Here is a 27,591-nt window from a genome sequence, read left to right as displayed (position 1 = left end):
CATAGCTTTTCTGAGTTGAAGCATCCAATCAAAATTTGTGGGTAGCTTTATTTATGCTCAAATTTTGACTAGATAGTTGACCTCCAAAACAATTATGCAAAAGAAAACTTAAGTGGCTGCACTTAGAGGCTTCACATGGTTGTGCTGGAACCATGATCATGATAAGGTGTCTGTAATTTAGCAAGGTTTTGGTTGTAGTATCACTTGTTTACAAGACGACTATATCTTGCAATAGAGTATATTTAATAAGGTCTTTGTGTTATCATGTTGTCCCTCCTGCCTCATACGGAGATATCCTTTTGCTCGTCGTATCACGCATTTCTCTTATTTCTCCCCATGTTCGTGGGGAGAAGTGCGTGACACAAGCCAGAGAACATCTGTATAGGAGGCTAGGGTAAGGTGGCAGGAAAGTTATTGTGTACAGCTGCATTGTGATTATAAAAGCTATTTAAGTGTCATGGTAGTATGAAGGTGTACAAGTTGAGCAAAATTGGTATTGTATAGATGTTATTATTTAGTTTTATGATAACAGTAAAGATGTCTGTGTATAGTTGTAACTTCCAGTATGCACATAGTAAGATGGCAATCCAGTAAAGTTGCATACCTCCAGTGTGAGTATAAATTAAAGTTAAAAAGTGTTTGGTTAATTTAAAACGTAGCTGGTTGTAATTAACATTAAATTGATTTTGCAGTTCTTGTTTAGATTTGTTTTTTTATTTTCCAAGGCTCCAAACTACAATGTACAACCCCAATATAACAAACATTTTTTATTTAGTGGCCAAAAACCATTGTCAACTTTGGAAACATTGTGAGAACATAGTCCAAAATATACTGGTCTCCGGATAGTTTGAGAATTATACAGGGTTGTTGCAACCTTCATCTGGAATTGGAAAAGTTATGTTTGTTTGTGTCCAGGGGTTTCCTTCTCTTTCAAGTTCATTATTTTGTGGGTTGTATGTTGTACTGGTTTGTAGGGACGTTCTTAGTTTTTCCTTCCATGCTTTAATGTAACAAACAGCAAAAAATAATGATATAATTTAACTAAGTTTTCAGGAAGAAAATTGTGCCTTGGCTATTGTTTCCACATGCTCATTAAGCTAGGTTGTGTTGTGTTTGGCAATTCCTATCTGCCTTCATTCATTCTTGACTTAGTCGCTAGGCTTAAATAATCTTAATTTATTTACAAAGTACTGTTACATCAAGGGAAATCTGGGCTGTTTTTGTGTGTAACCAGTTGCCCACAGTGTAACCTTGTAATCAACCACATTTAGCTGTGGTTTTGTCATTTTGTGATTATTTTGCCTTTGGTGGTTTGCTTGGCTTAGTTGTCAAGATTTTCACGCAGCCCTATACTTTATCATGCATACAATGCCTGTGTGTTATCAGCGATAAAGGGAATGAAATGCAAAAGAGAGAGTGGGCCAACGTGAAAATCGGGACAACTGGCCACTGTGCTATACATGCTCAAAATTAGCAGAGCTGACAAAGCGTGTTTGCGGGATAAACACATGAACCTATAATATTTGCTGTCAATTTTATTTTTCAGTAATGACTAGCAGTTCCATGAAACCTGTATGAATTTATTTATAATCATCTCCTTTGTACCATGTTACTGTTAATAAAGTTGTCATTGTTTTCAATAAATGTTTTATTATCTTTTTTTTTCCCCTCTACACTGCAATTCTGTACAAAACGTTTACATGAACTTCGCCTTTTATGTTTACTGATTTGTTGGTCGTACTCTTATGACCTCCATCTGCAATGAAAATAAATAGTATAAACGATCAGTGCTCTGGTTGGATGCTAAGGTGCTGTTTTACTGCCATGCACACAGTTCTTAGATAAGGGATGACGCCAGGGAGAAGAAATGGTGGGCATACTAGTCTTGTAGTCTGAAATGTCAGCCGTCTCCTCCGTGGTTAGGGGGAGGAGATAGCCTGAGTATCGGGCCAGACGGCTGACATTTCAGACTAACTAGTCTTGTTTTAAGCAGCGGGGGTTGTTTACCATCTACGAAAAATTCGGGAAATGTCTTGCAGCGATGTAAAGGTATGTTAGACTTTGGACTGTTGAGATGTCTGGAACGGGACAGTTCAAAGTCTAAGGTACAACGATCATTTACCCGATGAAAACACAATCAAAGATCTCTGGTGGTGTTGCACGAAAACTTTGTAAATGACAATCTAAACTGACCGCTCAAATGAAAGATATTGAGCAGTACATTCCTGTGATGCTGTTTATTGTGCTGTCTACGAACTGAAATCACACGGCAGTACTTTCCTGTAACAACATCTTATATATAAGTTGGTAACATTTTGGAATCGGAATAAGAAATCGTGAAACACTAATCCTCTCGATAACCATTCCATTGAAATGAAAGCTGCTGCGCACTGAGTACTTTGCTTTGTTGGCGGTTACCAGTTTATTTTGTGGCAATTAAGATGAAAGCTTTACGAGTAAAACTTTCCTGTAAAACTGCTAGATAATAAGTGTTGGTTTCTAAACAGGGGCACCCCAACGGATCGTTTAGGTAAATTATCTGTTCGGGAAGGCCCTTCATCGCCTACAATTTTCTAAAGGGAATTTTCACCTCGAACTTTCGTGATATGGGAAATTTAAGGCCTAGTGTTTTCGGATTGATAAAAGTGTCGTTTCGGGTACCGAAAAAAGGTCAGCTAAGATTTTCGGAAAGGAAATAAGACCTAAAGTTTTCGGGAAATGGACAAAGATGCCCTAGTAATTTCGAAAAGACTCAGGTTGCCCTAGTATGACCGAACAGATAAAAATATTATAGCGCGGCCTAAAATGAACCTACAGAGCTTAAAAGGCACTCCAGATAGCCTCAAACAGCGTTTCAAAGGATCTGAGAGAAAACTGTCGTTGGGTGCCCCTGTCTAAAGAACGAGCGAATTGTTCTGACGAAGGGTCAACGCTCGAAACATCAGAACTCGAATTTCTTTACTGTGGCCGAATTACCTTAACAATTCCGTCAACAAAACCAAAGATTCGTTTGCTGCGCTACCTTTCATTATGTTGCACAAGATGGTTCTATCTTTAGAAACTGGAACAAATCATTGAGTCAAAAATCGAAATCGATAGAGAAATTCTTAAGTGATGTTGCTTGTTCCCGGACCGGATATTTGGCAAACATTTTTCGGACTGATGTTGGGAGTGAAAGGGTCAAAATTTACATCTGCCAGTCAGCTACTTAGGGCATCTCCCTCGACCACGCCTCGCGCTTGAATTTTTCCCTTCTGCCACGCAGACTATGTACAATTTGTCTCCCAAAACAATACTTTTTACTTTCGTTTTTACGCCATTTTATGTTTGCAACCAACTTCCGCAAAAGATAAAAATGGCCTAAGACTGAACGTGTAACAAAGGTGAACTTACATTTTAAGAACTTTGTCCTTCCCTCCACTTGCAACTCTGGTGCCATCTGGACTCCAATCAACACTATACACCTGGAAAATAACAAAGAGAACTCCTGCAGCAAGTGTGCTATAGATCACAATTACCTTAGACTGCCTTTGTCTCGAAGGCACGCAATAGCAGAAAAAAAGCGGAGAGTGAACACCCCCGCGCACGAATCGCAAGCCCACAGTCTCGACAAACTCTCCGTATTCAGGCTCGCTCCAGATCTTTTGCTATTGCAGAATACAGTAAAAACCCGCAACTAACAACCTACATTTGTAGCCTAAACAGGTTCTTATGTAAATGGTAATTAACATAATTTTAGGCTACTTAGGTTGTTAAAATAGGTTCGCAATTCTGGAGAAAAGCAAATAAAACTCAGCTGCAAAACAAGATGGTTATTGGCCTATTTTCTTTTTTTCTACCCCCGCCCTCACCCCTCCCCCCCCCCCTCAAAAAAAAAAAAACATTAATTTTTAAGAATATCAACGCATACATTCACATTAGTGATATATCTTGCACTCTTTTTTTATTAAAAAAAACCCTCATTTTTACAGTAATGAGAATCTGCTTTTTTCTTCAAATAGGATTCTTGCACTGCAGCTGTGATGTACTAACATGATTTTAGAAAATAAGAGGCTGTTTTCAATTTTTAGGCTAAATAGGTTCTTGTTTATAGGGGGTATAAAATCCAAATTTTAGGCTGACAGGTTCTTAATCTTCAGGTTCTCAGTTGCGGGTTTTTACTGTATTTAACAACTATCCTGCGAAATCGCGAGCATGCTTTTATGGCAGAAAAACTGGAGAGGGTCTTTCTTTGGTGTTATTTGTTACATTCTTCTCCCCGACACAATAAATTACGCATGTCGGATTTGCAGGATATCTGTTGTGCACAGAAGACCAATATTGAGCGCACCATGACCAGTTTGGACAGTGTTACAATGTGTTGAATTTATAATAAACATGTATACCTCATCAGCATGACCTGGAAGATCCTCCATGATTTTCTTTGTTTTCATATCCCAAACCTATTAAAGTATTAGACTGTGTTATTAGCCAATTAAAATGAAACAAACAATAACGTTCATGAAGCGAAGGGTACTTCGCTCACAAAGAATAATCAATTTTTACTCAGTGCTGAAGGTAACGTTGAACTATTTTGCGGCGTGTTGAATGGTGACTGATGCCTCAATAAACTACTTGATGTCTTCCTTTGTTTTTGAACATGTTGAACGTCACAAAGCCTTACTGTACTCCACTCACCAAGGTTCAACCTGACTGATTAAATTTTTAAAAATAAACCGCCAAATGATACAACTCAACTGTTGTTGCTCAGCATATGTTCAACAAATTGCTGTCACTAACTAAATGACTACTGATGCCATGGCAACTGAGCTTCTTCGTCTTTTCTTCTGTCGCGTTGTTAAGTGAGAACTTATATACTTCCTAGATATGGCATCTCATAAAAATTTAAACTGCCATCTTGTCAATTCTTGGGGACAAGCTGTCTTTCAGAAGGAAACAATTCGATTCTAAGACGACCTTGAATCAAGCAAGTAGTCGAGTGATAAACGCATTTTTACAATCGATCAAACAGTTTTCGATCGGAAAATTAGATCTGATTTAGATGATGCGTGCGTGGTCGCTGTGTTGCTTCTTCAAACAGCAAACTTAACTCTGCTTTGTCCCAACTGTGTGCCAGGAAACCAATATGCTGGGGGTAGCCCTGCGACGGACTAACATCCATCCGGAGAGGGGAGGGGGTAAGGGATCCTGGTTGGTTCATGCTACACGAATCGGCTAAGGGTCCAATAAGTGCAAACCATTTAGTTCGTGAGGACTGTAGCAGGGGCTTTTGGGGTATTTTAGCTCTGTGACTAGTGGTTAAGCGAGAGGTGCCCTGCTACCTACCGGGATATTTACATCAAGTGGACCAGATCTTCTTCACAGGAACATAGCGTTTATTGCAGATCTCGACTCATTCTCTTATATGCAGAACTCAAGAGCTTTTACTGAAGACCATTTGTCATATAAGACCCGTAGCCAATAGTATTTCGACAATTCAATCTCACTTGCGTGAGCTTAACAAATGGAGGAAATTCTAAAGAAATTACTTTTCGCGCCTTTACAAACTGAGGCTCATTTCTTATTCGAAAGAACAGCAGGTGTTCAACACCTATGTGTTTTACTTGACGGTTACAAAGGCTCCGATATTTCCTAAACTGAGTGAAATCGACTTTTCAGTACTGAAAAATGTTCCGTAACAAACTTTCAACCGAACCCATTAACGTTGATAAAATTTCAAGTGGCAGCCAAAATTGATGCGGAAACCCACCCTGTTAGACATGTCAGGAAGTAGTTGAACTGCTCATGGGCTGGTACTTACCTTTAGAGTACTATCGGCACTACCACTACAAATAAGTCGGCTGTCTGAAGACCAGGCAACCTTTGAAAGAAAAAAACAACCCTTATGATGACAGTATGTTTCGAAAACGTTTGGTTTTCTTCATAATAAAATAAATGAGCATGGATAGTTCTTTTTAGAAATAGCAAGTTATTACAAAATGAAAACACATTATGGCACAATGCTGACTACATTCAGCTGCTAGCATAACCATTAAAGCATGCAACCGGGATGTTTGTTTGTTTGTCTTATTTTGACTCTTGTTTGGCCCACCTCGGTGATCACTTCTTTACGTTTGGTCAAAGAGTGGATATCTTGGTGAACAAATTTGAAGAATTAAAATATATAATTTATAGTTTTACCTGATATACAGAATTCACGTGTCCTCGAAGTGACGTGATATATCTGGGAAGAAAACAAACACTTCATTTTGGGGACCACACAATTTTCACCACACGAGGCGCTGTCAGTGAGTTATACCATATAGCCATTAGCACGAGACACCGCTCATAACCAAAGGCGTCATCACCTACTTCAATCATGTTTTATCTCATTTTTATTCCCGACCTTTTTACCCAACCCTGTTAGGATAGAAACTTGTGGTTTTATCAGGCGGCTGCAGCTGGGAGGCTTTTAAACTTGAAAAATGCTGGGATGTCTGCAGTAAAGACCATGCCAGCTCCAAGCTACCTGAACAAACTTTACATCATTGTTCTAACTTTAGCATCTCCACTTATCAGTCTCACTCTTTTTTAAGTTTGCACCTACAGAAGCCCACTAAATAAGCTAAATGGCAATTCACCCAATGAGCTGTATAAAATATACCAATACACACTGCTTACTTTCCATTGTCCCCATTCCATATTTTAACAGATTTGTCAAATGCTGCACTTGCTATCAAACGGCCATCAGGGGAAAAGCTGACTTGGTTTATTAAGGCTTGATGACCTACAAACAAAAATAAAAGAAAACGGAAAAACTGTATTCCAGGCCAGAACATGTTCAATCAAACATGATCTAAGTGTTAACTAGAGAAAGCTACCTGTCATCCGTGCTAAAGGCTTTTTGCTTTCTTCCGGATCCCAGAGAAAAAGAGTGAAGTCATCTGAACCTGACACCAATCTCTCACTCCTTCCTCCCTGAATATAAATCAGTTTTATCATATGTTATGAAGGCAGAATTGCATTCAAAATCTACCAATTTTCTTGCAACAACCAAGACATAAAATCTAGTCTTCTTCTTGCAACAACACTTTTATTTGCTTACAATATCATTAAAATATGTTGGGGAACTAGGGACTAACAAGCAGAAGAGTTAGTAACAAGAAGCATATTCTGTTTACTCGGCTCCATATATTTGTTATAGAACTAGTTGAGAGAATTGTTTTTCATTATCATCATATAAAATCTTTGGTGATCATTTTATTTATTGTGACGATTAGTCTGTGTGATCAAGTTGAGATATTTTAAGGAGAAATTAGGTGTTGGTCGGGTAAGAGCCCCTCTCCCATCTGGGACACAAGTTAGGCTAACATTCACGTAGTGTTGTACCTTAGCTTGTACATATCTTTGCAAGGCTTTGTCTTTCAAGGCATCACTGTCTGATATAACTTCTTCAGTGTGCCCTTTTGATGGATCAAAGGCTCCAGTCCTTAATGCATAGTCTGTATTCAGTGCTAGATGATTCACCTAAGGTACAATAGTATACAAAAAATATTAATGATAAAGAGAAAGATCATTGTCAGTTTGCAATGTTGTCAAAAGCTAGAATACTGTAATCTCATTTGTCATGATCAGTGGTATTTGACAGGTTGTCTTGAGTCTCCATCTAGCTCTCTGGAGTGATTGGTTTTCAAAGTATACTGTATATAAGAACAAAATTTTCAAACTTACCCAATGAGCATGGCCCTGTAATGTTCTACAAAGGACTCCCTAGGAAATAAAGACAAACCAAAAACTGTTAATCATTGCCAAATGTTCATTAAATGATAAAATAGGACTAGACCTCCAGAATGGTGGAACTAAAGTTTCTTCAAAACTTTGCAAGATACATGTAAATGTATGCCATTCATTCTATCACTCTATTCAAACTTTACATTGTGATAAAATTGGAGTGCATTACCATTTTATGAATTGACCCTCTTTGCTCAGTAACTTGTGTTCTTTCATTTAAATTTTCAGTTTACTAACTGAACAAAACACAATTTTGTCACTAGAATAACTGTAAGTAACATCCATGCATGAAGACATCAAGTTGCAACAGAGGAATGTAGGCTAAAAAAAAAGTAATTTAAAAATGCGTGAAACTTAATAGCTATAGCTTTCAGCCTCCTCCTCCTCTTCCTCTTCAAAATGCCTTTAATTTCCAACAGGCAACCCTACCCTTACCCACCCCCCCCCCCCCCAATCCTTACTTGATAGATTCAAGAGTACTTAAACTAATTTAATTTATTTATTAGCAAGCTTCCATTCTTGGTTCAAAAATTTGGGAGGGGAATGATAGCATGACTGTGACTCACATAAGGCCCTTTTAAACATAAAAGCCAGCACACATAAAAGTAAATAATTAAAAAAGTTTACTGACACTTAAATTAAATTGCAGTTGTTTGACTTACATCTTCTGCTCTCCAGACCTTGATTGTCCGATCTTGGGATGATGAGTAAATAAGCCCCTCCCCACCCCACCTAATACACGTCACTGATTTGGTGTGGCTTGATAGTGTTCTAACTAACTGACCAAGAACAACATCCCATATTTTGATCGTTGTATCCTGCAAGGAAAATTATGGAAGATATAGGTCATCCCAGCACATAATTTTTGAGAAAATTTGACCAAAATAATTCTTATTATTAACATGCAACAATTCATTTTCTCTAAACTACATGTACCTGAATACCATAAAGAGTTTTGTTTCTTTTTAAATAATTATGATTGTTGAGTCAATGATATCCTAACTTAATTTTACTCTTGTAAAATGAATGGCTGAAAAGGCCAACAGGTACCTAGCCTCCCTCGTAGACGCTCTTTTGGCTTGTCACGCAATCTTTCCTTCCCAACAAAAGATTGCGTGATGAGCCAAAAGAGCGTCTGCGAAGGAGGCTAACAGAGACCTCAGGATTTATTGTATTGCATTGATCCATTCCACTGCACTGGAAATGTCATGCAAAGGTATAGAAAAGTGAGGTCCTGAACAATGCTTGCAAACATTTCTTGGTTATCTATAATTGAACACTAACCTTTGATGAACTTGCAAGAAACCTACATTCTGGATTACTGAAAAGAAACATTTTTGACATGTTTGGCAAGACTCATACAAAAAAAAACTTCTAAAATGGTTCATGGTTCATTTATTTCACACTATTTACACAACATTAACATAGAGAGAAAAGTATTACTGACAACAGATGATCACAAGATAAAAATAAATGCAGTACAAATTATAAAATGAGTGTGGTGATCAAAGTAGCAAAGGCTTTCTAGTTGACCACCACAAAAACCAGACATAAATGTCAAGAATTTTAAACAAGACCACACCTCAACAGATACAGGGGTACATACTTAAGGAGTAGATAGGAAAGATCACTATTGTTGCTCACCAAAACTAAGCCCATCTATATGTTAATTCCATATCCCCTAGTACAGCGCTGAGATGTGTTACCTGTGAAGTGGTTGCCAGCTAAGCCATGTAATCCACTGTAAATGTCCTTTTAATACTTTTCCTAATTGCTTTCCAGTTGCCGGGTCCCATATTCTAATCTAGATAACAAAGAATGTAGAATGTGTAACTACCAGATGAGTTTTAAAAATTTTGCTAGAAGCTACTTCCAGACAGTGTGTGCAAATTATTTCAGAAAATATCCGCGGAGGGGTTTCTCATAAGCCCAACTTTTTAAAGGAAGACAAGAGTGACGAAAAACTTTCAGAGGGGTGGGGTAGGGATAAGACTTCCCCTCCCCTCCCTTCTCACACTGGATGAGATCCTAGTCTATGTAGGGTATGCCCACCTAAATGGAATGAAGCTATTAACTAAAGTTTCCTTTCCAACAAAAGCAGACGTGGACCACCAAATTTCAGATCAGAAGTCTGAAGCACTAATGAAAAGCAACAATGAAAACCACATTCCAAAAACTTGCATAGGACATTACTAATTCTAACCTCGCCATTTTTACATCCAGAAGCTAACTTTTTTCCATCTGGAGACCAAGCTATATGTAATATCCAATGATTATGACCTTGAAAATACAAAAATGATAATACAAATTCTCGTGATCAGTTTGTTGTTTTAAAAGTCAAGACAAGATCAGTGTTGATAACAAGTTTTAGTATAGAGATGCTCGCGTACATAATTATGTCTTTAACTTCAGGGACTATTCAAAACAATAAAATCCTAAGAAAAATGCCAGATGTCAATTTCGATTGTTTTGTCCAAGACATGTTTCAACCAATGACGATTATGGATTGTCTCTAGTTGCAACTGGAAATTAAAGTATTGTGAAATTTGAATTTATAACAAGGCTGTTACATAGAATACCGAGGACAATATTTGCAAGATAAGTCTTAATTTCTCACAAACAAAAAAATCTGAATAGCACAAAACAGTGAGTGAATTACAATGGACAAAATTAGGAAAGCTAAATCTCTGGGAAGATTAGTTTTTATGTATAAAACTGACCTATTTAAGCTTCATTCTTACCTTTGCATGTAAAGTGTGGTGTTTCTGTGTTGACATCCCAGAACCGTACAGTTGTGTCACCTGAACCACTAGCCAGATATCTGAAATAGGATAGCAATATGCACATGATCATCAAGAATATATTAGAATGTTCAGCAACCTTTGCCAATTTACTTTTGCAATATAAGCACTTATTAAGGAATCTCCTTAATGCATTTACATGTAGGATGGTACTAAATCAAATACTGTAATATTTGAACCTTTATACCCTTCTGTTACTGTTCCAATATTATTCATGTTATTGCTCAATTACATACAAAGTATTTCTCTGAAGACAATTTCAGATGAGTTTGTTAAAACAAAAATTATATGTAATCCATCACTGATTTAAGCACCCTGAGTTTCCCTGTTTCTAACATTTCAACCTATATTTGAATTCTTTCCATTTAGGGGTTGGGGGCGAGTTAATAGTTAGCGGGCTGATAAAAAATGTGGCATCCAAATAAGGACAACTTAATTTTTAAATGCAAGGAAGGCTTACAGTGCAACGTGCCTTACCGTGGCCACCCAACAAACTTTTTTTACAAGTTAGCCAATCAGAAACACGAATTTGATTAACGGTCACACCTCCTTGCAAAGTCCAACAGGCACGTGACGTAACAACGAATTATTGAAAACATGCCGTTTTGTATTTTATGGCTTACTTGTAAAAAAAAGTTTGTTGGGTGGCCATGGTAAGGCGCATGGCACTGTAAAAGAAGAGGGGGCTTTTACAGGCAAGCTAACCTGCAATGAAAGCATTTTCAGGGGGCACACAAGAGCCAGAAACTTGGTTACTTATAGCTTCAGCCATGTTGGATTTTTAAAATCTTAGCGAGCTGATTACCCACCCCCTTAGTCACACTTCTACTCTCCCCAATCTTCCTCTGCTTTTCAAATCCAAGACGGTGGCTATAGCGCTCACCCAAAATAATATGCCTGCATATATTTTCTTTCCACTTATTTACCTGCCATCAGGACTGAATGATACAGAAATAACTGCCTCAGAATGACCTGTCAGGTAAAGATATTAAACCAGTGAGTGCACATGTGCATGCGTATTAAAAATTTAACAAACATTGCACCACAAATCATCAAATCATGAATAGCAGTACTTGGCGCAAACTAAATGCTCAAACAAGACACACTAAATGCTAACAGAAAAATAAAACTACCAGTAATACTCCTGAGTTTGAATGGAAAATTTCCTATGCTAAGAACAAATTTGTATTACAGTGGTATACGTACCAGGAATTGTGCTTGTGCATCTAGTGACTGCTCTAACTTTAAACACAGCTTGGGGTTGGTACACTATCTCCACCACCTTCTCTGTCTCCAGTGTTTGTGACTCAAGAGTTTCCTGGAGACTTCCTGTGATTTCTGACTCATTGATGAAAAATGAGTATGGTACACTTTCATCCTAAACAAAAACAACAAAACAAGAGAAGTTGACAACTTACCACAGAGCATTAGTCATTAATTTTGAGCTTTTTCGAGAGTTTCAAATAACCGCCCCATCCCACCCTTTTCCTCTCAAACAATAGCCATCATTTAGGTAAATCTTTTAGAATAATTGTCTCTAAAACATACTATGAATAATAAACTCCTTTGAATAATCAGTCTCTTCAAGGAAATATATGTCTGGTCACTCACTGAACCAATTTGAAAAAAGGTGACAAGACTGCCTGAATGAGTAAGGGAATTTCCACCTATGTGAACAAAAATAAGGAGAAAGTCTTTTTGCTTATGCCATTTTTTGCCCAATAGAGTAGACCTAAAGAATGATTACAGTCTAAAAATTAAACATCTCTAACATCCAAATTAGCTTGGTGAGTCAATGAATTTATTTGAAGAAAATTCATTAACACCTACACATAGCAGAAATTCATAATTACCTTTTGTAGCACTGCATTGCAGACTAATTCCAGTTTATCAGGTGTGATGTCAAGAGGAAGATCGAATGGTGTACCTATCAGTTCTCCAAGTTCACTCTTGAACTGTGCAAGAATACGACCCCTTTCACTGGTATAAATGAAAATCAAAGATAACTAGTGTTGCCTAAGACAAACATTGTTAATGATACCTCATGGTTCAGAACAAGCATTAAGAGAAGGACATTGTGCAGTTCCAGGAAAAATCCATACCTACCCCATGGAAGGTCATTGGAAATTCCCAGGGGGAGGGGGGTCTTAAAAGTCAAATTTTTAGAACCAAAGTATGAAGCTAAACTGGAATTTCGTAAGGGGATGGGGGGGGGGGGGGGGGGTTGCAAAATAAAAAACCTTCCGTGGGGGAGTATGGATATTTTCTGGAACTGCACATTCCAGAAACTTTCCCGCGTCAAATGGAAAGGCTTTTTTCCATTCATTCCAAACTTGCAATCTAATTGGTAGATAAAAAGACTTCAATGATGGCAACAAAGTAGAAATGAAATTTTGTACAAATGGAATGGTAATTTCCATTCTTACTGGTTGGAATGGGAAACGTTTAGCATCTCTGAAGGTTGTTCATGTGCTCTGGACAGAAAATTTCCATTTGATCTGTACTTTCCATTTGCTTTCAACCAGTTGAACTGAAAATTTGGCCAAATGAATAGTGTCTTAGGTTTCCATTTACCAGCATCAGCATCATGTGAAATTTTTGGATCTGGGCTCCAAAGGATTCCCCCTCCCCCTCCAAATCCCCACTCCCCCCCCCCCCCCCCCTTCCCTATTTAGGACCCTGATTCCTGATGGATGCAGTGGATGATAATTATACGCTGATCAGCTTGAAACGTTAACATCCCTCCCCCCGATACCCCCACCCCCCAGGCATTAGAACTTTTGACAATTGGCTTGTTTGAATTCCAGCCCCTATGGGGTATGGATGTTAAAGGTTCGAATTGAACGGCATATGTTATGTGTTGCTAGGTTTTTTAATTTTATCAGGAACACCTTATGTCTCCCTATTTTATTTTATTTTGTTTTATTTATTTAACGACCTAAACATATAAAAAGAACGTAAGCTCATTTGAGGGGGCCCAAAGCCCGAGGGGAGCATGTTTGTCAAAGTCAGTCTCGCGTTTAATGTTACCAACGCTATTGTAAATAATACTTCACACAATCAGAGATAAAAATCTACGTTTGGTATAGCGTTCATGGAATTTCTAACACTTATTATCACTGATCTATTTCTTACCTCATTTTTTCAATTTCCACGTGAATTTTTCTTCTCTGTATCGAACCAGCGGTAAATGTTTCGTTCGGTTAACGCATCATGTACTACGAGGCTTGCGAGCGTGCGCGCTAAGTTAATGAAGATGGCTTCCAACAGCATTGGGAGAATATCGCAATGTTTTTCTTCCTTTAGACAGAGGTTACCGCCATATACGAAGGTCGATCTGTGTGCTATTTCAAGACCAATTCTTCAGCTTGCAAGATGCAATCTTTCTATTGCAGCAGCACAAGTAAAAACTAGTGAGAATGCAGACGAAATTGACCGGAAAAATAAGGTTACTAAAATTCCAATTTTAAATGACTTTGAGAACCGAAATCCCCGAAATCCTGAGTATTTTGGATATAACAAACCAAGAGGTCATGGTACACAGAAATACAGGACAGATTTCTACAACAAGTAAGTGATCCCTTTTTATCAAGACGAAATCGGTGATATGCTACAGTTAGGCTTCCAGCTGAACTAAATTGTGCATATTTTTGCCGCCTTCTCAATTGTGGGTTGTGACCTCAAACCTTCAATAGTGATGCTTTCATCTTTAAGTGTTGTGGAAGCTTCTGCAGGAGTGACATTGCAGCATGTAGATAGTTCATCCGTCTTTCCCAGCAATGCCACTGGCCTTCATCCAATACCCAGGGATACAGTAGAGTGTGCTTGAAAAATAAAAAAATGTAATGGCAAGTGCTTATAGAGTAATTAAAATTTCCCACTAGGTTTTTTGGAAAATTTTTGACATTGCCTTTACATTAATTATACATGCACTACTGTGTGAGAGTTTGAGTTGGAAAATGTGCGCATAATAAATTATGGGGGCGTATGGGGGCAGTCAGAATCTTAAATTAAACTCTTCAATAATAGATGAGCTTGGGAGCTGGTGCCTAAAAGGGTGACGGGCAGCAATCAGGCACGGGGAAGGAGGTATCCATGGCAACCCTGCGAGCGGCCACCACCAAAAGACACCATCACACTGAACCCAATCGGTGGACTACTTACCAAACCTGATACTTACCAAAGGGAGGGCGGAGAGGGAAAAAAGGTTTGAAAACAAAGCAAGCAAAATAACCTTTCTCACAGGCCAGCAAGCAAGCAAATGCAAACGAACCAAGAGGTGCCCCCAGCAGAGAGCTCAATGATTGTCACCTAGCCGTGACAAGGGGCGACTGCTGAACAGCATTGTCTTGACTTTATCCTTGCCTAAATTACATTTAGCCACATTTAATGTATGGGGGCATGCATAATCTTGCTGATTTTATGCTCTTTCTGATTTCTCATTTGTCCTTCATATCTACGTGTTCTTTAAGTCCCACATCTATGCACTCATATACAGACAAGTGTGATATACCAGTATTGTAGTGTTCTGTGAATGCGGTTTTCATTAATTTACTTAATAATATCGGACATGAATATGGATCTACAAAACATTTATTTGAACTGTGGGTGAAACATTAAATAGAAGAAAAACCCTCATACTTGCAAAAAGAAAGCCTTATTCATCCTCCACAGTTATAATTTGAACTCACAATATAATCAGCTCCCATTTGGTAGAGCACTGCACCAACATTGCAGAGGTCATGGGCTCAAATACCATTCAAACCTGAAATTTTTTCAGGCTTCCTTTTTGCAACTGCTCAAGTTGTGTAAACTATATAACTACAAGGGTCTTACTTCTATTAATTTTATTATCAGACCTGCATTATAGAACACTAGAAGCAGTGGGATGGGATGGGAGAAAGGAACATGTCAGCTCTGCGGATATGTGAAAATGCTTTTTTTTTTCTTCCTCAGGCTAAAGTTCATTATTTCAAACCGACACTCAAGAGCTGAAGTGCTGCACAACAGTGGAGTGGTTCTTGCCTCAGCATCCACAGTAGAGTTTGAAATCTCAAGACACCTTTACAAAACTACAGACATCAGTGCAGCGAGAAACCTTGGCAGGGTGTTGGCACAAAGATGCCTAGAAGCAGGAATCACAAGAGTTTACTGGGAACCACAGTATGGGGACAGAACAAAATTACGGGTAATTTGATCACCTTTTTGTACACTTTTTCTCTCTCTGTAGATTGGACGTCCTTCTTGAACGAGTTTTCTGTGGGATCAACTTTTTATATAAAATGTGTGGTAACAAAATAAAAGCATTTGGCCTACTGAAATTAAGTTAGTAGTGTTTCTGGTTGTTTTTTTGAGCTTGCAACATGTTTCTTACTCCTAGTATACTAGGAGCGTTTTATGCATGAGAAGAGGTGCTTAGTTTTAATTTCAGCACAGCTTTGATTAAACCTTAAAAGTTTCTATGATGTAGCCCCTTTAACCCTTTAAGCCCTAACAGTGATCAACATCAAATTTCTCCTTGTAATGTCAATGCTTATTCAATCCCTGAGGTCATGAGAATTAAGGATGTGATCACTTAAGGTGAATTTCTTAATATTTTAATAAGTTCTCCCCAGTACTTTTAATAAGAAAAGTATGAGGACAAAATAGGAGAATTTGTTCTTTGAAATTAGGGATTAAAGGGTTTAGTACATTGCTAATTGTGTGACATTATCCACCTTTCAGATCAAAGCATTTGCTAGTGCTTTTTCCAAGGGAGGTGCTGTACAACTTAATGAACCTAGAAGAATTATACATCCTCAAACATTTTACTGCGGTAAGAAAGCATTTTAAATTAAGTCAAAGAAGTAATGCTATAACTCATAATGTGTTTCATAAGGCCCAGTTTCAAAGTCATAAAACTGACAAAAATTCCACTGAATCAGCCCAACAACCACACAAATTAAATTATCAACAATACATTTCAGTTTGGGAGATGGATGTGATGGCCTTAAAAGGGAAGTATCATGCAAATTTGTGGTCATTTCAAATCCCAAAAATGTTTGTCTGTCATCAGAAACAAAAAAATAATTGTCAAGTTTGTTATAAATTATCACCTCAGTGCAATAAAACTGTTGATTAGCTTCTCTGGCCAGAGACAGAGTAGGCCGGTAGGGATTGAAACTTGAAAAACGTTGGGCTAATGTTTTTTAAGTTCTGGCATTTTTGTTTCCAGAATGCGCTAGAACAGATCACGAGTTGTTCCCTTCAACAATTGAGTTGATTTTTTTCCGCTCGTCATTCTAGAATTATTTTTCAGCTGCTTGAAGGTCTTATTTCATCATTTTTTACAAAAGATACCAAAAACCCCATGATACTTCCCCTTTAAGGCACTGTTACACTAGGCAATTTGTCTTGCAACTTGTTTCGCAATTTTGTTGCACCATTGCAACACAAGTTGCATGAAACATTGCATAGTGTAACATGTTTTGATATGAGCCTGTCTGGCAATATTTTTGTTGCAATCACCATTGCACGAAGTAGAACCGACTTATACTTTTTGCAACTGTTGCAGCAACAATAAATTGTGAGGCATGCTCATTTCAGGGCGTGTTACACTTGGCAACGACTTGTGCAACTTGTGTTGCACCAAAATTTGTGAGGCAAGTTGCAAGAAAAATTGCCTAGTAGTGTAAAAGCACCTTAACTGATAAATTTGCTGACTTGGTTCTTACTTGTGACTTGAAATTTATTCAGTGTAACTAAAATATGATGGATAAGTGAGGTGTAAGTTTATTTCCTGAGTATTCAAAGAAAGAAAGTAGTTTTTTTAAATGTGGTAACTTTTATTGAAAGAAAGGTTAGTTCAGTGATAGAAACAGAAGTGACTGAAATAACCTTTATCAATTTGCATGAGTGCTTCACAGCACACAGATTTTATCATTTACCATTATTTTATAACTTTTGATGATATTATCAGTCAGCTGCAGTCTTAAATATTGTTATTAGGATGACATCCAATTCATGGCCCCCAAGAACAGACACCTTTTTCACTGCTTGTGAATTCCTTCATAGCTTTCCCTGGTGGTTTTTAGTAATTTTTGTTTCTTTTCTAACCAATGTTTCCCCCCTGCTCTTCCCCTCTGCAGATTATACACCAATAAAGAGAAGAAGAAAGTGGTTGAGGCTGCCAACTTCGAAGAGAAAAAAGGCGCACCTTACTCGAACAAAATGAGCTATTATTTGTTGTTAACTTGACCCAGTGATCAACATTGGACAAACTCTAGGTCTGATTTGTCATGCAAGTGTGGCCTTATTTTTGATAGACTGCCTGGGAATGTTTGCAAGGAAATTTGCTGAACTCAATAGAGAGAAATAAATGACTTCTAGCCAATTTCTTTGAATAGACCAGTCACTGAGTTATTTACAAAACAATTTTAGATGGCACACTCTCAGTTTCTATGGACTTTGACGATTAGCTCAGCCGTTGCCCTCTCCAACTATCAGCTTATATAGACCTTGAACTTGCCATCATATTGTTAACTGAAGCTGTAGATATTCCTCTAAAGCTACATGTTTTTATTTTTTCTTCCATTCCACAAACTGAGTGGCAGTGTCAAGCTGTTTCTGTTTTAAGAAATAAATGGAAAACACCACTCCTGTTTTCATGTTCTGAGTTATTTTCATACCAGATCACAATAATGTAGATGTTGTGGTTCAAATTTTTTTTGATTCAAAAAGTTTCAAACCAGTTTCATGATTTTTCTTTCCCATTGTCTCTGATTATGGTAATGAATCCTGCACAAAGGAAAATAAAAAATTAAACTGGTTTGAAATATTTTAAACCAAAAAATTTAAACCACAACACAGACACCTGTAGCAAGGTGCAGACGACTGTTCAGCTAAGGTATCACATGACCCACTTTACAGCTAAATCAAAGAATATTAGAAATGATAAAGGCATGTTAAAAGTTGCAAAATTGCCATGTTTGAGGTTGCTGATGTTAAGTGAGTTATAAAGATGATTTGAATGTTTTAAAACATTAAAGGATTTGTATGAAACATTTGCCGAAGACCTTAACCTTTGTCTCCAATACCTCTTTCCATATAAACCCTTTAATTTAAAAGTGAGTATCAGGTCATGTGACCCCAGCTGTGTTCATTGTTTGCTTCATCATGAAAGTGATAAAATACTACGGTAAGGCTTCGAGCTGGAAAAATTTACAATATTTCACAATAGCGAAGCGTTTAATTTCCATCGTCATTGTTCAATTGCTCCAAGAAAATTTGTTTGTTCCAATTTAATATTCCGATTATCAATAATGCGTGCTAACAAGTTGCATTTCCCACGTGGCTTTGAATCCTCTGATGAATGATAGGTGTCACCATTCAGCCAATAGGGTTTGCTTTCGCCAAATTTTTCTTCAGCCAGCCAATCAGAAGAAAGAATGAGCTTCATTCTGGTAGCCGTCACGCAAATTCGCGCCCTTTTCAAATTTTTCACGTTGTTCCATGCAGTTTGTTCACACTTCTGATAAGCAAGCGCCGAGTGAAGTTTTATTTTCTTCTCCGAGTTTTAAGCTAATTATTTCTTAGCTGTAACGAAAATTTCACCAAGAACCATATATGAGCAGTGCGCTGAACAAGGAGAAGACGGAAAGTAAACTTTGGAGTCTTTTTTGGCATTGCAAGGTAAGAAATTATCAAGAAACAGTTTGCATATTCAATACACATGCTGGCGTTTGCAAAGTTTCAGTGTGTTTTTAAAGTTAGTACATGTCTCAAATTTGCTTTAGTTAAATTTTTCTCAGCATTTTACATGACCAGGAAGGAAGCTCCAACCTCCAACGCTACGTTTAAAGCGTTAAAAGTTGCAAAACGACGCAAAATGTTTTTTGAAGAAGACAGCAACTTTACGCGTGGACACTCGGCGCGGGAAAATTCATGGCAAACTGAGTTTGACAACAACTTTTTATAGTTTTGGCCTTAAATTGCGAAAATTTGCTTTAAACTTAAGTTTGTGCGTTTAGTTGAAACAGCGCGAAAGCTTTTCAAAGTTTCATTCACGAGACAAACAAAATATTTACACTGCGAAACATAACATTGATTATAGAGTTAAAATACTCTTCGAAAACACTTTGTTGCTTGTTTGTTTGTTTTTATTTTATTATTATTTTTTTTTAAGCCAAATTATGCTGTTTTGTCAGAAGGACTTGACTTTGAACAACTAATAGCAAGTTTCCATTCAAGGCGACAAACATGTTTCTTTTAAATTTCGCGGGATTTTTATTCGCAGAAACGCTTCAAGTTTTTTTTTTTTTTTTTTTTTCACATAAACACGCTTGAAGGAATCAATGGTTAAATTTCACACCTATAAATCTTTTTAAAAGTTGTATTCTCTTTTTTTTTCTAAAACTTGTGTTCAAATTTTAAAACATCCTGCTTTTGACAAAAAATGTGATCTCGCAAACATGTGGAAACTCAATTTTACTGAAAAAATTAATTCTCGTGTTATAAACATTGAGAAAAACAGCTCTGGGTGAAAATATGTTATGGCTGTTGTTTCATTATTTTCCTTTCCTGTTCACTCAATTTTTGTTCAAACAAAATACGTATGTCCTCTTCTTACAATGAGGTATTGGTCATTTTTTTCTTTGGTAGAATACAAAGGCGATAAAATCAGACAAATCCTAAATTTCCTAAAATTCACTTTTAATTTCAAATTTAAATTTGTTTGATTTTCTGAGCATGAAAGTGTCTTGGACTGATTTTTGGTTGTAAAAGGTTCTGTACCTCTGGGCTCACTACCTAATTATATTCTATAAAGGATTTGGAGTCTAGCTCAATTTATTTATGTGTTTTTTAACACGTGGATAATACATGGAACACCATCACAGTTATTTCGCAACTTGAGCAGTTGTGAAACGAAAATCTAAAAAAATTTCAGTCTTGGGAGGGTTAGAACCCTTTCGAGGAACTCGCGCGCTGAATTGTTTTTATTTTGTTTTTTAAGGTTTTCTTTTCGCAACTGCGCGCTTTAGTTCCGCACATAACTTAGGTAGTCTTCTACAGAAATTCTTCACCCACTGTTCAAACATAATGATCATGATATTTAATCACTCGAATTTATTTGAATTTCAGGAAACATTTTTTGCACCGAACTTTAAGGCGCTTCATTATTCTCTAAACAAACTCAGTACTATTTTTGAAATTCATTCAAACAGTCGTGTATCTAAGCTCCTCTTTTGTTTTGTTTTCAGGAAAATAATTGATTCTTCTTCACATACTTTGGTTCCCGCCATGGACAACCTACACAACTTCTACAAACCGGTACAACTTCTCTGTGGACATAAATGAACTATCTCGTGCATAAATGGAAACTACAAGCAGCACGACAAGTCCGTCGAGACCTTTTATGGTCTTGGTATCGTACCCTTTTCAGATTTGTTTTACTGGGGACGGGTTAGTTAAGGGGGGTAATTAAGTTTGGTCTGAATGGAACCCAGCGCTTGTTTGCGACGTTGTCCATCGTCTTCGATCTTTTATGGGTATCTTTATGCACAGTCTTTTTTCCGGCTCTTTTTTTTGTTCTTCAGTTACTGGCTGTGCGACAAATGGTCCTGCTCTTCAACTACTTCGACTTTTTATCTTTATGAACCGTCCGCATGATTCGCAATTGGGTTGTTTCGCTTTTTGGCTTGGTTGACATTTTTGAGGGATACTGACATTTAATTGGCATATTTTGGTTGATTGGTATCTCGAATGATTACCTTTGCGGATTTCGACTTTTTTCGCTTTTTAAGAGACTGGCATTTCGACTTGAATGGCTTTTCAATCGAGTCTTTTTGTTTTCGTGCCTCTTTCGTTATCTGCTTTACCGCTTATTCGATCGTCGAAGATTTTTTCCGACTTCTCCTTGTGTCATTTGGCTCAGCTCAGTAGCAGAATTCTCTCTGCAACTGGGGCGAGCCAACCTGAGTCCATTCAGATTGTATATGCTTAAACGCTTTTCACTGGGCACTTCAAGCCAATTGGTACACTGCCCAACTGATTTGAGTGCCAGGTGTTGGGATATAAATGGGCTTAAGACTAATTCTATACTTTAAGTGAAGGTGTCTTTCACGAGGCACTTTTCAACTTTAAGGTAGCTTCAGTTTGATAGTGTTTCGTGAGATATACCTTAAATCTGCGGTAAGTGTTGTATTCTTTTTACTCTCCAGCGTTTAAGCATTATTCACCACATTAGCATGAGGTCGAATTTACTTCGACATTCATGCACCACTGTCAGCGACTGCGATGCGCAGTTTATGGCTCGCCATGAGATCGAATTCACTTCGACATTCATGCACCACTGCCAATGACTGCGATGCGCAGTTTAAGGGCTCGACGAATTTTTTCCACGAAGTGATTATCTCGATTAGCTTCGTTATCTTTTGAACAATCAGTTTTAACGCGGAAATTCCGTTTACGTCCGGTGTTGTAGGTGTTTCCTCTTCTATAGCGACATTTTCTCCCGCGATTGGTTTTTCAATTCGCTTTTTTCCTCGAAGTAGCTTTGCCACAGAATTTCGATCCGTTACTTTAGGCTTGTAGTTTAGGCTCTTGTAGCTCATCATTCGTGTCCAGTTCTGCAGTCTTGTGATGCATTTTAATGGCGACTTTTTTTCCACGATTGATTTTCGTCGCTTTTTCTATTGTGAAGACAAAGCGTTCGATCTGTTTCTGTAGGCTCATAGTTTTCCTGTTACTGTATAGGCTCATAGCTTTCCTATTACTGTAGGCTCATAGCTTTCTTCCGATGATTCATTTCACTTATGTCTCAGCTAAACAATTTTACCATGTAAGAGCATAGCCTACGTGTTTTTGTTGGTCCAGTGTTAATATCGTAGCAGAGGTTGCTTAATACTTTTCTTCTCCCCTGGGGTGGGTAGTTGGGTTACTTTGGGGTGGAACAGGGTAGCTAGAATAGCAATAAACGCAAACGATCATTAACATTAATCAATAGATTAGACGCGGGAGTTCATGTGATGTTAGACATCACATGGGCTGGTCGCGTATATGTTAACATAACGTTTAACATAAGTTAATACTTTAAGAATGCAATACTGTTTTAAGGAACATTTTCATATGTTTTTTGTGGTGTGCAATTTCTTGGGATGACTAGCATCCAGTAAGCTGGCCGCGCGTATTTATTAAGTTAGATCAGCTCGACAAAAGGTTACAAGACTCAGGAGCAAGAAAGAACTTCGATCAAATAGCCACCAAACCATAGTGCGATGAACAAAATCAGAGAACTGCAGAGAGTACTCTGAAGGGAAAGACGAAGAGAGAAAGGAACAACAACAACAACTGAGAAGAAGAAGAAGAAGAAGAAGAAGAAGAAGAAGAAGAAGAAGAAGAAGAAGAAGACGAAGACGAAGACGAAGACGAAGACGAAGACGAAGACGAGGACGAGGACGAGGACGAGGACGAGGACGAAGACGAAGACGAAGACGAAGACGAAGAAGAAGAAGAAGAAGAAAGAAGAAAGAAGAAAGAAGAAGAAGAAGAAGAAGAAGAAGAAGAAGAAGAAAGAAGAAAGAAGAAAGAAGAAGAAGAAGAAGAAGAAGAAGAGGAAGAGGAAGAAGAAGAAGAAGAAGAAGAGGAAGAAGAAGAAGAAGAAGAAGAAGAAGAAGAAGAAGAGGAAGAAGATGAAGATGAAGAGCTGGGAAGAAGAGGAAGATAAAGAAGGAAGGAAGAAGAAGAAAGAGGACGAAGAGGGAGTCAAGGAACTGTTGCCTTTTCTAGCTTAGTTCCTCTGGCTACTTTTTCTTTTTGCTCTGTTCACCTAACTATTGGTCTGTTTGCTCTGAAGGGTTCAAGGAGTTTCTGTTGTCTTTGCTACTGGTACACTCTCGTGTAACTCGATGTTTTCTGTGATTCTACTTGACAAAAAAGATACGGAGTCGACTGAGCAAGAATGTTCGGAAGATGAAGGAAGAAAGCATGACGAGGAAAACCGCAGTGGAAAAGTCAAAGCCTTGGTAAAAAATTCAAAGCAACTCAAGAAGAATAATGTCAACATTACGAAAGCACTGAAAACAGCGAATGATCGTAAATTGAAGATCAGAGCGGAGAAGAAGTGGAGGACACGGAGCTGTAGGTGCGGTGAAAATTATGTTGGCTTTAACTACGTTTACTAAGTAGAACGGTGGCTCAAGGAATTCTTTGTTGCTTTCTTATTTTGGTGAGGCTGGCAAAGTGGTGGATCCTTGCCTCTGTGCCAAATCTCTCTCTACCACCCTTCTCTCTAGTGACAACTTTTGACAAACCCCTTAATACGTATTCTCGGATTTTTTCCGTCTGGACGGTCCACTTTAGCAGCGACATCAGCGAAGTCTGGGATGGGGCAAAAACGACACCCAAGAAAACATGAAATAGCAAGACTAAGAGAAACACAAACTAGAAGAAGGATAGGAACGCCTACGACAATAAGAAGAAATTTCGGAAGGTAAAAGAAGAGCAAGAGAGTCTGAAGAAGCCAAACAGCTTGTCCTGGAATTCACAAGTTTAACTTTAAAGACAGTCAGTTTCCGTGTTAAGATTTTGCAACAGTGGTGCGGGGGCTCATGGAATTTTTTTCGTTCCATGGGCTGGTCGCGCACTGTTTGCCTTTTATTGATTGTTTAATGTGGTACTCAGGCTCTAAAAATGGATCAGAAACCAAGATCAAGAAATATCAGCAAGAAGGTGACACTGGAAGCTGTGCACAGAAGACCAAAAAAGTCGTCGCATCTGTGGACGCGGACAACACTAGGGAAGAGTGAAACACTGGCAGAAAAGATCGGTAAAGGCAACAAGGAAGGATACGACAAAGCAAGAAGTGTTGACAGAAAGAAAAAGAGGACTTTAGAAATATTTGTTATTTGCCACAACAATCAATATAATTCTAAGTTAAGTAAGACTGGTGGAGCGGGGATTCATGGGATATCATGAATCCCATGGGTCGGCCGCGCACTCAGGTTGCACCTCATGTAGAAAAGATTCATTGTAGATCAAGAAGAATCCTGGCAAATAAAAGCTGTACGTGGAAGTGGAAGGCAAGCCATGGAAACCAAGACAATTTCAGGAAGACTCAAGAAGAACGTTGGAAGCAAAGAAAATCTAAAGGAGCCGTCCTCGTGAGAAGATTCAGGAGAAGAAACGCCTGGACTCAAACGCAGGGAACACCAGAGATTCAATCTTAGTTTATTTTTAATTTTATATTTATTATTAAACAGAGTGGTGCGGGGGTTCATGCGACACCTTGCGTCCCATGGACTGGTCGCGTACTCTTTTAGTGAGTAGTTACTTAGGAAAATAAACAGTAATAATTTATAAAGACCACTTTGCCGTGACAAGACGAACCTGCATGGAAGCTGTAGCACAAGACCACAAGGAAAGAAGCAAAGGCCTTCAAAAGAGTTGTGAAGGTGTGAAGAATTCCAGAAGAACAGAAGACCGACAAACATATTAACTGACCTGGGAGAAAGAGAGAAGAAACAAGCTAAAAAGGAAGGGAATTCTTCACCGGATGTATTCATGCATACTTCAGATTGTACTTGCTGTGGTCTCTTCTGCATCTGTGACGTGGATCTGGTGCCACATGTGGTCTACAATAAACTTTTTCACTTCAGACTTTGCAGCTCGTCGCTACATCGACGTCTAAACGCTGCCTGGTCAAACCCTTTTCAAAACCCACCTTAGATTTCTTTTACACGCCTTGAGCCCTTTCATGGATTTTTTTCCACCTTTAATGGTTTGCTTTTTGACAGCATCCCGCCTTCCTTTTCTCTTTCTTTTCGTCCCTTTTCTTCTCTATTTCTTTATCTTACTGTCTTCCCATTTCACCCCTTTCTTCCACTGTGTATACGCTTTATCAATGGCGCCTGTGAAGGCTTGAAGTCTTCACCGATCCAAATGCTTCACTTCTTTGTAAATTGGTCTATCTATGGTTCGATTGAATTTCCGTTTTCGTTTTTTTCCTAAAGAAAAAGTTTTCTTTGCTGCTCCTACTCTCATCAGTATTCTTTCCGTGAGAGTTTAATCTTGATAATTTTGTGGCCCCGGCAATCTGGCTTTAAAGGTCAACCTTTCTGTGCCCCTTTAAATTTCTCTGCTCCATCTTAAAAACTGACTTGTCTCAGATTCTTAATTGTTACCGCTCATGCTCCTGTTTATCTTCTTTGTTAAGTTGTGTAACTTCTCACTGCTTTCTGGAAAATGATCTTTGCCTAAAAGCAAATTTTTCCTGATGTTGCCAAGATATTCAAACTGACCTGAGAGTGTTTCCTTATCAGCCCTTGCTGGTTTTTGGCTCTATTTTTTCAAGTTCATCTTGAAGTTCCTTCTTCAGTTCTAAGATTACTGCACTGCCAAAACGGGAAGACAACAGCTTTCTTGCTCTATCCTCTTATAACTTACTTTGAACTTGGGTGTTTTTTTATCCTTTACTTCTGAAATGCCCCTTACTTAACACGGGCTTATTACATTCGTTTCTTCTTGATACCGGAAGTGCTTGATTTCAAAGTTCTGTAAGTGCTCTAACTCAGCTCAATCCTCTTCTACTGTCGACTGAAAATACGGTCACAAAGCCCCACGACCTGGAGAGTCAGGTGCTGCTGTATGTCAGGTCTCCCACTTGAGAGTTGTTCACCTCACCGCTTAAATCTTCCACTAATCAATGCCAGGAATGAATTCGCTTGTCTTCTTATCCTTTCTTTTCTTCACTGCCATAGACTTGAATGACAGTCCTATTCCTGTGCAATGTCTAGTTCACAATCATTACACTGAGTTACTCTTATGACCTGGTGAGTGAATGACGTTATTACGAGCTTGAAAGGAAACAAAACGTTTTCAGTGTAAGGTGTAACTGGTTCCCGTTTCACTGACATCCTCTTGGTTGAACGCCTGCCTTGTTTGGTTTAAACTACTCCTAAGGGGTTTGAGCTGAGTGCTTGTGTTTTCACAACCTTTCCCTAGCAGTCCTCAGTGACTGTAAATTGCAGCCTTCTGCAACTCTGTTTTCAGTAGCTATGAATTGAGTCGTTTTGTTGCCACTGAAAACTCATAATTATTTCCATTCATCAAATTCAGCGTCACTCCCAGCCCCACCATCCCCTTCTTCATCATCATCATCACCTTGTACTAACTATTTCGTTACAGGTAGCTTGCAAGAAACTAGATATCTCCAAGTTCCAAGATGTCTAACACAAAGGTTCATGGGACCAAACTGCAACTGAAACCTAGGTGGAGTTCACTGCCTTTTCCCTTGGCACCTCACTTGCCTGGCTGCGTCAGACATGCTACTAATATCCTTTTCAGCCAAGTTAACCACCAATCAGCAACGCTTCATCTCAGTCTTAAGAATACTTAGGAATGTCCAGATTTCAAACGCCTCAGCTACATACTGACTACAGTAAATTGGCATCGACTACTTCATTTCGAAATCGTTGTGCAGGTTTGTGTCGTCCCATATTCAACCTCAGTCATCATCATCTTCGATTTCTCCTTCGATGTTTCGCCATCATTTCGTATACACTCGCAATCTATCAATAACTCGAATTTTTCGATCATCTTTGCTGCCTCATGCCCCAAATCAGGGCTTTCAATCTCGTCAACATTCAAGTTTATCAACTCATTTATATCATAAGACGTCTCCTACGCAATTTACTTGCATGCGTTAACTTTGCAGGCTACAGACGGTTCAGTGACAGGTTGCGCGTTTGTTTCATGCACATCTACACGAACTGTGATTCTTTTACCGCTTTCAGTTGTGCAAATCATTTTGGAACTAAATCCGCACAGATGCGCGTGCATTCGTCCGTTATAGATTTGTCTTTTATTCTCAAAATGGCTGCCTAACTTCCATCGCTTATGGAGTTCGATCCACCTACCCTATCCATTTTGTCTTGTTCACTCATCATGCATGCAACATATCTTGCAAGCAATAAACAATAACGTGTTTTTCGATGTTTTCAATATAACCTGTAAGTGACCAGACGCATGATTTTCGTTTTTGCAA

General features: G+C 38.3%; 2 protein-coding genes and 1 long non-coding RNA gene across 3 annotated transcripts; 2 read left to right on the top strand and 1 right to left on the bottom strand.

The window, feature by feature from the left end:
- Positions 1-949: 949 nt before the first annotated feature.
- LOC146476479 (notchless protein homolog 1-like) lies at positions 950-13,766 on the bottom strand. Its single transcript, XM_085114348.1, has 18 exons — positions 13,707-13,766; positions 12,425-12,551; positions 11,778-11,949; positions 11,498-11,543; positions 10,512-10,591; positions 9,974-10,050; positions 9,477-9,574; positions 9,055-9,091; positions 8,433-8,588; positions 7,711-7,749; positions 7,369-7,506; positions 6,861-6,957; positions 6,661-6,766; positions 6,181-6,223; positions 5,801-5,860; positions 4,386-4,442; positions 3,394-3,464; positions 950-1,756 (listed from the first exon to the last, which is right to left on the bottom strand). Exons 1-18 carry the CDS (start codon positions 13,709-13,711, stop codon positions 1,744-1,746), a joined length of 1,422 nt encoding a protein of 473 aa, XP_084970474.1. The 5' UTR covers positions 13,712-13,766; the 3' UTR covers positions 950-1,743.
- Positions 13,767-13,775: 9 nt separating this feature from the next.
- LOC146476478 (large ribosomal subunit protein uL18m-like) lies at positions 13,776-17,941 on the top strand. The gene is made up of 4 exons (XM_085114349.1): positions 13,776-14,141; positions 15,528-15,759; positions 16,296-16,386; positions 17,699-17,941. The coding sequence occupies exons 1-4, from the start codon at positions 13,822-13,824 to the stop codon at positions 17,782-17,784; spliced, it is 729 nt and encodes a 242-aa protein (XP_084970475.1). The 5' UTR covers positions 13,776-13,821; the 3' UTR covers positions 17,785-17,941.
- A 1,139-nt stretch (positions 17,942-19,080) lies between these two features.
- Positions 19,081-21,130, top strand: LOC146476477 (uncharacterized). Its single transcript, XR_014865564.1, has 3 exons — positions 19,081-19,241; positions 19,361-19,526; positions 20,810-21,130. It is a non-coding gene; the product is annotated as an uncharacterized LOC146476477 (long non-coding RNA).
- The last annotated feature ends 6,461 nt before the right edge of the window (positions 21,131-27,591 follow it).

Source organism: Pavona decussata, unplaced genomic scaffold, assembly GCF_977016875.1.
Source record: "Pavona decussata unplaced genomic scaffold, jaPavDecu1.1 SCAFFOLD_76, whole genome shotgun sequence".
NCBI lineage: Eukaryota > Metazoa > Cnidaria > Anthozoa > Scleractinia > Agariciidae > Pavona > Pavona decussata.
Note: the sequence above shows the minus strand (reverse complement) of the source record. Positions and strands in the feature narration are given on the sequence as shown.

What these genes read in the sequence shown, in the direction of transcription:
- LOC146476479 (XM_085114348.1), bottom strand. An exon ending in CTGGATGTAAAAATGGCGAG is followed by an intron (nt 9,575 to 9,973) that starts GTTAGAATTAGT and finishes TTTGTTATCTAG; the next exon opens with ATTAGAATATGGGACCCGGC. An exon ending in TTCCAGGTCATGCTGATGAG is followed by an intron (nt 3,465 to 4,385) that starts GTATACATGTTT and finishes GTTATTTTCCAG; the next exon opens with GTGTATAGTGTTGATTGGAG.
- LOC146476478 (XM_085114349.1), top strand. Translation starts at nt 13,822, where the DNA reads ATGAAGATGGCTTCCAACAGCATTGGGAGAATATCGCAATGTTTTTCT. An exon ending in AGGACAGATTTCTACAACAA is followed by an intron (nt 14,142 to 15,527) that starts GTAAGTGATCCC and finishes TTTCTTCCTCAG; the next exon opens with GCTAAAGTTCATTATTTCAA. An exon ending in TCCTCAAACATTTTACTGCG is followed by an intron (nt 16,387 to 17,698) that starts GTAAGAAAGCAT and finishes TCCCCTCTGCAG; the next exon opens with ATTATACACCAATAAAGAGA.